Raw genomic sequence first — 10,751 nt, forward strand, 5'->3', positions numbered from 1 at the left:
GACACCTTGATTTGCAGACAGCGGTTGTGTTCAGTCTAATAACAATAACTTAACGTTCTGTTTGTAGTGAAAAGATTCATTCATTTCATTTCTCGTGTTAACTGACTTGGGCGCTTATTTAAACACTTCATAATATCATTTCCTGCTGATTCGAGTCAGTGTGAAATTGCATTAAGATTCTCTCAGTTCCCTCTTTGCTCCTGTTTAGAGACTCGCTCCTGACTCATAACTGGCTGACTGACTGAGGGAGTTAATGTGTTCAACAGCCAGCTGTCCCTCAAATAACACACTCAATAATTCATATTGCAAGGCACACACAAACACACACACATATATACTGTATGTGCATGCAGAATGGCAGGCGAACATTTTTTTGTGGAAACTTGGCAACGGAGTAGCAACATAAGTGCTGACCAGTCTTGGATGTAGCATCTTCGCTTGCTAAGGAGGCAACAAAAAGAATGTGTGTGTGAGAGAGAGGTGGTCACAGTAGGTTTGTGTGTGTGTGTGTGTGTGCAAAGCAATAGGAGAGGCTGTGCACTGTGTGCGTGTGTGCGTGTGTGTCCTCTTTACTAATGGATATCAGATCTCTCATGTGTTGAGCCAGCAGAAGTAGAGCAGTAGATCCATCATGTCAGACTGGGGTCATAACCGCGGCCTCCACCTTCACTCACACACTCCCTCGCTCCAAATTTCCCCCCAAAACATTTGGATTCATTAGTGAATGCGAATGCATTTGGGGATCAGATATTGAGGCAGACTGACAGACAGGAACACGGGTGGGTGGGTGGCAGCACTTCAATATCAAGACATGCAGAGTGGTGATTTCAGTTGAGGGCACGTCCCTCCACACACTTTCCTGCTCCCGCAGCTCAACAACTCATCTGCTTTAAGTTTCTCTGGTGCCAACATTTTGGTGTTCAGCTGAATGTCTTTGGGTTTTGGATTTGAAAATGTAAGCCTGCTCGGTGGAAATGTTTCAACTTTTTCGGCAAATCAGCTGAATAATTAGCAGATTAATCACTAATGAGAATAATTGTTAGCTGCATCCCTGGCTGAGACTGATTCATTCATTCATTCAAGCATGGGTCTAATAGTCAAATATTCAGGGAGTGCATTTCTACAAGGCCTGTCCCTAAGGATCTTATCTTTTTATTTATCTTTATTTTTTTTATTGTTCCGAGATTTTACCAGGTCAAAATCAAACCTTTAATGGTTCTGCATCTAAGTCCCTCCTGTAGAGGTAAAGTCTTGTGTCTTGGCGTGATGTCTACATCTCTGCCGTGTGCACTTTGTGGCACAGCTTCATGGATGGTAATGTCATGTGGTTAGTCTGCCCGTTGATCCACTGATCACTTTGGTCCAGACTGAAGAATCTCAACAACAGTTGGGTGGTGTGTCATATGATTTTATACAGACATTCATGGTGATCAGGTGATAAATGGTACTAGCCTAAAGATGTTGGGAATCCCCAGACTCTTGTCTGAGGGCCACCGTGAGGTTGACATTTGACCTTATGACCCTGAGATCAGTGTTTAAAAGCACTCTAATGTGCCTCAGGGAAAGCTGTTGATGTCAAAGCTTATTGATTAGCAGTTTTATCCATGCTCTACTTCAATCCATGTACATTTTCAGGTCAATTTTCATTTTCTTTTCTTGAATCAGGTCATTAGTTCGTTGGACAGATTTCCATGTTAAAAACTAACAATCGTACAGGGCTTCTATGCCATGCAAACACACACACACACTCACACACACACAGTAAGTTAACAATCCAGCACACCCTGTCTTATGAAAGTGTGCTACAGAAATCAGGCTGGGGTTCATCGTCTGTTCTTCCTGCTCTGCTGCTTTAACAGGCAGCGACCCCCCTCCCCACCTCCGCTCCTCTCGTCCACCCCCACAAGAGCCTGATGATGTGCAGGCTCCACAGAACAGGACTTTCAAACGATATCATTACCATTTCAAAGAATCTGCTGCTGCCTTATGGACCTACAAGCTGTGGCATGTTATATGGAGCAGGACGGTGTTTGCCACAAACTGCATCATCACTGTACATCTTCATATCTAAATGACAGCCAATGACTGTATGTTACGCATTCCTGAGTCTGCCGGCTGTTGTGTGTTGTTTCAATTAGGGAAAAGGCATGGATGCTGTGTGTTTGTGTGTGTGTGTCTGCAGTTGTGGCAGGGTATTCTGTGAGGCATCACCGCTGCATGTCAGTATTTCAAACAAAAGCTTTGTTTTTGCTGCTGTCAATTACAGAGCAGAGACCAACAAAGAGAGGGACTGATTCACATGCAGGCCTCTGAGGATGTAAATACACAAAACAAGAGTTGAACACTTTGGAGGATGTGTTTCTAATTTATTTATTACCCCCCCCCCCCAAAGAAAAGGATGCAGGAGGGGGCCTCTTAAACCCCCCGGCTTGAGGTTTTCTCATTTAAATACTGCAGAACACAAACACGCATACACAGACTTAAGCGCCAGTGGTTCCTGCTGCAACATTAATGTCCTCATTTATCCTCTTATGCACAAATGTCAACCTTTGTCAGCCTCCATCCCTGCCTCTCCCTCTCTCCCCCCTTTAGCCGCCCTCCACACCTCCACCAGCTCATTTCTCCCTTTCCCTCCCGCTCTCTGCTCCTTTGTATTTGCTCCCATGCCTTCCGTCCCATTCATCCCTCCACCCCTATCTACACTCTGTCTGCATTCCCCTCACTCTTTCTGCAACTCATTGTATCCAGCTCAGCCCCCCTCCCTCTCCTATCCTGCATCCTGCACGGATATTACACATTTCTCCATCATATCTGCCTCTTTCTTATTTTGTTTCATTGTCTTTTTTTTTTCACTGCTTGGGGATCCTCAAGTGACATCATCACTCCTACAGTTACCATGGTTTCAGGGGAAAGGGACCGTAATAACTGTTTGGATCAAACAGACAGGCTCGGTGCTGTTGTATCATTCACACACACACACACAATAAGAGGGGCTGAAGACATTCAAAGGAATTACTCTTTATTACAGGATCCAGATACAGTTTGCAGGTCTAGGTATGAATGTGTCTGTGTGTGTGTGTGTGTGTGTGTGTGTGTGTGTGTGTGTGTGTGTGTTGTGTGGTCAGGTGAGTGTTAATGATGGTTCTGTGTGAATGAACAAGTTGTCATCGTACAGGTCTTCTTCAAGGTCAGCTTCCTCTTCAGTAAAATAGGTAGGGAAAGGAGGGTTGAGCAGGGTGGAGCTCCTGGTTGGCAAAACCGTATCTCTTACCTGGAACAGACAAACACTCACTTCAGGTAATAGCTGTGAGGACACTCTTGTCTTAATTAGTGCTGAAACAATTAAGCTTTGATAAACATAAAATGCCAAAAAAGGAATTTTCCAGCTTCTCAGATGAACGCATTTTTGCTTTTCTTTGTTTCATTTCATTTTAAATATAAAAAAACAAAAAACAAACAAAAAAAACCACCAGAACACACACTTTGAAAATGTCACCTGGAAATGCACTGGAAAATGAGCCAAAGTAATTTTTTTGATCAAATCAGCAGTTCTCAAACTTTTTCTATTATGCTTTCAGAAGCAGAAAAACAATGTGTCCAACAATTTCTGTAACTTTCTGAAATCGACAATCCAACATTCACACAAGCTGTGCAGACTGACGGACAACAACATGTCGGACAACACGTCACATGAACTAGTTATGTCCAACCCTTAACATGTCCTGCTGTTATGTGGAAAACTACTCGTGCTGTTTGCAGCATGGAAGCAGATCAAGACTGTAATTATTACTGACAGACTTCTTCATTAAGACAACACAAATTTGTTTGGCTGCACTGTAAATAGATACACCAGTTGCTCTGCTGTTGTAATTCTGCTGTTACCACGGTAACTCAATCAGGACTGAAATCTGAAGGATTACAAATTTTAATCAGTTATTAACAACGCTGAAGTAGCAAAGCAAATGAAGTTAAAATTTTTTGAAAAACAAAATTAGGTTAGAAGATCGGTGTTTAGTGCTTCCACATAAATCATCGCGCACTCCCCCCCTGCAGTGGATCGACACACCCCAGGAGGCCCTGACCTCCACTGTGAGAACCACTGGGCTAAATGATTAATCGATTCACCATAAAAACAATCAACACATTAATCAATAATGAAAATTGTTATTAATTGCAGCCCCAGTCAAAATTGTATTAAACAGAACAGCAGTTCCTCATTGACACAGGGACACTGAAGCTGCACAGAATAATAAAAACAAAATAATGAACTTGCAAGTGTATCCTTCAGGGCGATATAATTTTAAGTGAATGCAGGTGTGTGTGTGTGTGTGTGTGTGTGTGTGTGTGTGTGTGTGGAAGACAGATGAGCTGGGTGAAATGCAATGCACATTTGTATTCATTATCGCTTGTCTGCAAAACAAATAATAGGCTGTGTGTGTCCACACAGACACACAAGGCGAGCACAACATGCTGAGTATGGAAATGGATGCTGTGGATATTACTAACATCATTAAGAGGCACATTTCCATTCCCTCACAGAAAAACACACACACACACACACACACACACACACACACACACACACACAAATGCACACACAGACACACACACGCGCGCGCACACACACACTGCTGATCCAGCACAGTGTCAAGATAAAGATGGATCACACTGTCTTGCAGGTGTGACACTGTTTTACAGGTGCAAGGTCACTGGTCTCTGTCAGAACACTAAGCATGCTGGGGTTGACCTTCGACTTCACACTTCCATTTGAAAGTGTGTGCGTGTATGATTATTTTTACCTTCAGTAAGCAGTTCCTGTGGCCGGGGACCGAGCCGTGAACATACAGCACATTATTCTTGGTGTTGACCCTCCATATCTGAAGACAGAGAGAGACGGAGAGGAGGCAGATGAGAGAATATGGAACTTAAATTGCTGTCAAGGACAAGCAAGTTCAAAACTTAAACTATGCATGTGTCCTGTGTGTGTGTGTGTGTGTGTGTGTGTGTGTGTGTGTGTGTGTACCTTCAGTCCATAAGCTGTGATGTAGGTGTTCCCCATTTTGCCAGGCATCTTCTTCCCTTTGAAAACTTTGGCTGGATCCTAGATGCAAATGAAGAACAGCACACATGCTCCCATTACTGGATTATGGGAAGCCAACTGTTCATGCCTGGCATGAATGAGTGTCTTACACAGTATGTGTATGTGTTTGTTTATGTGTGAGTGTGTCTTACCCCTCCAGGTCCAGAAGCTCCCGGTCTGCGGTGAGTTTTGGTTTGGCCGTGGCTGGCCGGCTGACCCTTGAACCCCCATCGCTTCATTACGCCTTGAAAACCTTTACCAATGCTTCACACAAACACAAGAAAAATTCATGCTCATACCTTCAGGTTACATTCAAGTATGCTGACTTCTTGTCTCGGAGGATAATGATATAAAAAAAAAAAAAGAGGTTTGCACTTTCTTATGAAGTCAGAAACTGATCTATCTTCAAAACGTGACGCTGGAGCCGAGAGAGGACACGATATAGGAAAAGAAGCCAAGCAGAGAGAACGCCAGTAAGGAGGGGTAGCTGGCAGAACAGAACTTACGATTTGGCTGTGACGTCCACATATTGGCCTGGACGGAAATGTGCTGCATACAGAGGAGTGCCTGAACACACAACAAACAAGACTATATTGAAAAAATGTGTACGAAAGGGTGAAAATAAGATATTAGATTCTATTATGTGACATGGACAGCAAAGTAATGCATGTGCGTATACCTGGCTTGATGAGGGCGTTGTCGGAGATTTTAAAGGTGGTAACTTTCTGTTTCGGCGGCACTCCTGCATTCCTGAACATTTCCAATTCATTTTCAGACCGCTGTCAGTCACAATGATGGAAAGAGAGAAAAATATAAAGTTGAATGGAGGGAAAGAAAGTGGTAAAAGAGGTAGGAGCACTGAGCTGCAGTTGGACTTTCGCATTTTAAAACTAACCGTGGGCCTGATATGACTGTATGTGAGCCAAGCACATACACACTGACAGGCATATGCGCGCACACTTGGCAGTGAGTGCCTCTAACATTTGCTTTCACGCGGCTCGCTCTCATCTCAGCCCCTCCAGTCACTCTAAAGTCTCTCTCTCCCCTTCTGTTGACTCAAAATCAGCCTGCCAAAGCCTCTGACTCTGACAAACTCTGCCTCTGACTGAGGAGCGCTGTGGCTGTGTGAGAGGGATTCAAAACAACTTCACATACGACGAGTGAAACCCTGAGCCCGATCCATCACGCACCTATCAGGACTCAGAGAATGAGCCTTTGATTTATTCATCCTTGTTCTGTTGTTTTCTTATCTTAAAAAGATGGACATTAACATTTGAAGAGGAGGTTTCTCCTCATACATACTAAAGAGGTGATATTCTTAAGAACAACTTCTTGTCTACACTTTCTTTGGAGGAGGTAATGCAGGGCCAGAGTGAGCTCTGAGCCAGTGTGTTGACTGTCATCTCAGTTTTCACTGTTAGTTCTGATAAGTATCTGAAACGGGAGCAAGACCTTATTACAGACAGACATTTTTCTGATTAAGCGTGCTCATCATTGTCATTATGTTATCATGTTTCCCCTGTAACACTGAGCTGATGTTTTTGGTTTTTTTTGCATGATTATGAACTGTGGCCAGAACTAAGATCTAAGAGTGAACGTGTTCGGTGTGAGCAGTATAATAAGTGGTGTTTTGATTAAATCATTAATCAGCTATGCGTAGACACATCATTCACGCTTCAGACACTTTGAGGCGATAAAGTGACACTGCATGACTAGGTTTTGGCTACTCTGCTAATATTAAGAGTTCCGAGACTGGGATGATGAAATATGGTTTTCTGAAATGTCACAATTCAGTACAAACTCAACACTTTTTTTTTTTCAGTCAAGTCATGTTTGCAATTTCTCAAGCTACTTGGAGGCAAAAATAAATAAGCACACAATAATTCAATGACATTTCTGTGGGGACAGCTGCTGATTTTACATTATAAATACTGCTGCCTCACTACTGAATACATAAATGCGTTTACATTATCAATGTCATTATAGACAAAGAAACTTTTTCACTTGTCACAAAACTACTTTGCTTGAAGTGAGACAGTGTAACTTTTGAGAGATAACGCATTCTTCTACTTACAAATGAAGAGGTGAATTTAGTAGCAATTAAACGCTACATTCAGTACATTCAGGAGTCTAATGTGGTCTGGTAGCTTATGGTTGCTAATGTTATAGCTAAGCATCTTAGTGTAGCTTGCTAATCTGATGGTATAACAAAGTAAGTGCATTACAATTTCCTTTGATTGTCCTCATAGGTTTATTATCTATCAGAAACATAACCCATGAATCTCTTTGGTTTTCTTTTTTTAAAACCTGCATGTCCTCATTTTTTTGCCACTCTTTATCCACTAAATATTCCACCATGTTCACCAACTAGTTGCTAACTCTTTGCTGTCTGGTGCTGAACAGCTAGGATACAGTGGGTTTTCAGCACTTTTTCACTAAAAACAGCAGTAACTGCTGCAGATGACATTATGAGAGCAGGGAGAGCGAACCATAATGTGAAAAGTGTAATGTAGTGGGCAGGACGGCTTAAGTGATGAAACTCGCTGAAATACACTATCAAGCTCGGTAAAGACAGCTGCAGATTCAAGTGAGAAGTCTGTAGGTTGTTCTCTACAGAGACCCCTTTTAGATTGGCACCACTTTTTCACATTGTCATTTGAGGCATTGTAATGATAAAATTATCAGCTATAGCTACTTTTGAACCTGAAAAACTGTACCACATGAAAGTTAAAAGAATGTGCTGTAACAGCTCTTACTATACATTTTTGAGGTTCACAGCTGAGAAAAAACTCACACATGTGTTTTTAATCATTTTAACAGCACTTTCTTACGTGGAATGGTGATGCGTTTTTCCCTCCTACAATGAGAGCTGCTGTGTGTCCATCATATTGTTCTTTGGACAAGTACTTTATTACATGGCAGTCCTGCACCTAGAAAAAAAAAGATTTCAGGTTTAGATTGACAATCAGAAAGACAGTGTGAGTAAAGTATTTCATTTAACTATAGTCCAGCAGATGGGATTAAATGGAAGCTCCTACTGGTGTAAAACATGTTAATATCAGGTCAAAGGGTAACTCAACACACCTGACAAAATGTAACTACAATAGGATGACAGAGCACTTTGCAACACAAAATACTTTACAAGTAAATCACCTGTGACCATCTAATCTGACCATCTTTCTGCACTTATTCACTGCCTCATGGCGAACTTTTCATTTCACTTCAGATATAACATGTACCAAAATGGCAAAGTGGTGGGAGTGCGTTCGCCCCGAGAGGGTTTATTTAGATGTTCCTCCTTTCGTCTAGCACAGACTGTGCCTGTATCAGATAAAAGAAAAAAAGTGACTAAATGCGACAAAAGTGAATCAGCAGATGGGTATAGACATTTCTGTATAACCTTGACGCTGATATTGCAAAATAAAAACAAATAGCTGAGTGTTAACAGTGACATTTAACTGATACTTAAATAGGAGTTTTTTATGCTTTCCAGAGCAATATAAAAAAATGTCATTATCAATAAAGCATAGAGTGAACACACAAAGCCACAGTTTACTTTTAATTACTTCACAGATAAGTTGATTAGGTTAAAACGTGCTCTGAATAAACCTGACATCAAATAACACCTGCTGTAAGGGAGTAGCAGCTTGCTGAGGAACACACCATCTGATCATCAGGTGAGATTTAAAGGAGTTCACTATTTGCTATTCTTCCTCCACACTCCAGAGAATAATCTAATTTATTTGACTGCTTTCTCCTACTACTGGTCATTTCATTATGAATGACAAAGGTTCACACACATTATCATTCCTGAAGAAGGCCTGTGGCTATTTTCACATGAAGCTAAGGCACATCACAAAAGTGAACACAGTGAGTGTGTGTGTGTGTGTCTGTGCAGTACCTGTAACATGGTGACGACATGTCTTTCTCCTGTTTTCGTCCAGATTGGAGCCATCCCCAACTTCACGGTGACTAACCCGACTCTTCGGCTCCCTGGAAAGAGAAACAGATGAAAAGATGGTTAAAGTGCAAGTCAACAACAAGAGAACATACATACACAACTGTCACTAAGCAACACACGAACCCTCTGTCCATTCATGGCGTTGCCAGGGCTCATCTTTGAGTGGGTTGAGCTTTTCAGCTGTCTGTCTGCTGTATTCCTCTGCCACACTCTTCCTCATGTACTTCTGGTTGTCCTCTGTGAGGTGTTCATCAAACCACGTTGTGGTTTTTACTGTCCTGATACAACCCACCAACTGGACAGGACTGCAAGAGAAAATAAATTCAAGTTATCAGGTGCAGTTATTCACAGACAAGGCCATTACTTACATCAAGACATACTCACAACTGTGTCCAATCAATACTTGAGTACCACCTACCATACATAGATATGTACTTATTTATTTCAGGGCTGCTACTAATGATTATTTTGCCCTGTCGAGTGAAGTTTCTTTCCCCCTAATTTACTGTTTCGTCAATTAAATGGCAGAAAAAGTCCAAGGTGATTATGTTGGATTGTTTATTTTGTTTGACAAACAGAACAAACATAGTCTATTTGCAACGGAACTAAAAAAATAAAGCCCCAAAGTTGAACACCAAAGAATGATAATTTTGATAATGGTTAAATGATTATCAATTTTGTTTTGCTTTATTTTCAGGATCATCATTCCTGCACTAATTTATATACTCACTGCAAAACTCCTGCTGTGAGTTAGTTCAGTCACTGATGCATTTTATGTGCCTTAATGTCACCATGATGATGATGAATCAAAGGCAGGAAAATAAAGCTACACAGGACTGGATGAATCCCGGTGGCATTTTGTAATATCAAAGACTGCCCACGTCTGCGTGCAGATGGATATCAACACATTACTCATCTGTTACTGATCTGACTGGGACTGTGTAGTGGTTCATCAGCTTTGTCCTCCTCAATAACAGCATGTACTTCTAATCAAGTATTCCATGTAAAATACAGAAGCTCTTAAAGTTCACATTTAGTGAAAACAACTACAACAACCTCAAAGCAAACCCAAACTATAAAACCCACAAATCTAGAGAAACCGTAGGAAATATTACCAATTAAATGGTAAAACATACTAATTCGTAGCCCAATTAAATGGCGAGATGTTATAGTATATTATTATTATAGTATATATTATTTTAAAAAAACCCCAAAGACAGTACTGAGCTGAAATGTAAAACTGTTCAGCTATTTTATCACAGCAGTCTATATCTAGCTAAGGTGTATGGTGAAGCTCACTTCAGATACGTTAGCACAACTAGCCGTTTAGCATTAGCCACCTTTCAGCTGCTGCTCGGAGAGAAACAAGTCGAGTTCCCCGCTGAAGAAGAAACCGACAGCTCCACGCCGCCATTGCGCTCCTTAGTCTGTACACTTACACATAAATATAAAAGCTACATATGAACTAAGAGGACACAAGGTCTCACAACATATGGACACCCATGCCTTCGTTTTCGTCCTGTTCTAAATGTCACCCTGGCTACTTCCGGTACGTGAACAAAACAGTTCCGTAGCACTGAGGCTCATGTCTAAGGTTCCGCACAACCACCTTTAATAATTTTAGACATATCTTTAAAATTTCATGTCCAAAAAGCGTTTAGGTTCAGCTTTATGTTTGACGGCTTGACACAAATGACCCAACAAAAAACG

General features: G+C 41.4%; 1 protein-coding gene across 1 annotated transcript; it reads right to left on the bottom strand.

Annotated features, from left to right (window-relative positions):
* Positions 1-2,998: 2,998 nt before the first annotated feature.
* mrpl3 (mitochondrial ribosomal protein L3) lies at positions 2,999-10,592 on the bottom strand. The gene is made up of 10 exons (XM_071500693.1): positions 10,382-10,592; positions 9,165-9,346; positions 8,982-9,073; positions 7,912-8,010; positions 5,760-5,859; positions 5,587-5,647; positions 5,233-5,344; positions 5,024-5,101; positions 4,800-4,877; positions 2,999-3,271 (listed from the first exon to the last, which is right to left on the bottom strand). The coding sequence occupies exons 1-10, from the start codon at positions 10,453-10,455 to the stop codon at positions 3,122-3,124; spliced, it is 1,026 nt and encodes a 341-aa protein (XP_071356794.1). The 5' UTR covers positions 10,456-10,592; the 3' UTR covers positions 2,999-3,121.
* Between the last annotated feature and the right edge of the window lie 159 nt (positions 10,593-10,751).

Source organism: Trachinotus anak, unplaced genomic scaffold (genome assembly GCF_046630095.1).
Source record: "Trachinotus anak isolate AG129_WGS33_773 ecotype Australia unplaced genomic scaffold, CSIRO_AGI_Tana_v1 ptg000016l, whole genome shotgun sequence".
NCBI classification, from domain to species: Eukaryota; Metazoa; Chordata; class Actinopteri; order Carangiformes; family Carangidae; genus Trachinotus; species Trachinotus anak.

Bases quoted from the DNA above. Each gene is read 5' to 3' on its own strand.
- mrpl3 (XM_071500693.1), bottom strand. From the start codon at position 10,455: ATGGCGGCGTGGAGCTGTCGGTTTCTTCTTCAGCGGGGAACTCGACTT. The intron at 5,102-5,232 runs GTAAGACACACT...ATTTGCATCTAG, and splicing joins GAGCTTCTGGACCTGGAGGG to GATCCAGCCAAAGTTTTCAA. The intron at 3,272-4,799 runs GTAAAAATAATC...TGTCTGTTCCAG, and splicing joins ACAGGAACTGCTTACTGAAG to GTAAGAGATACGGTTTTGCC.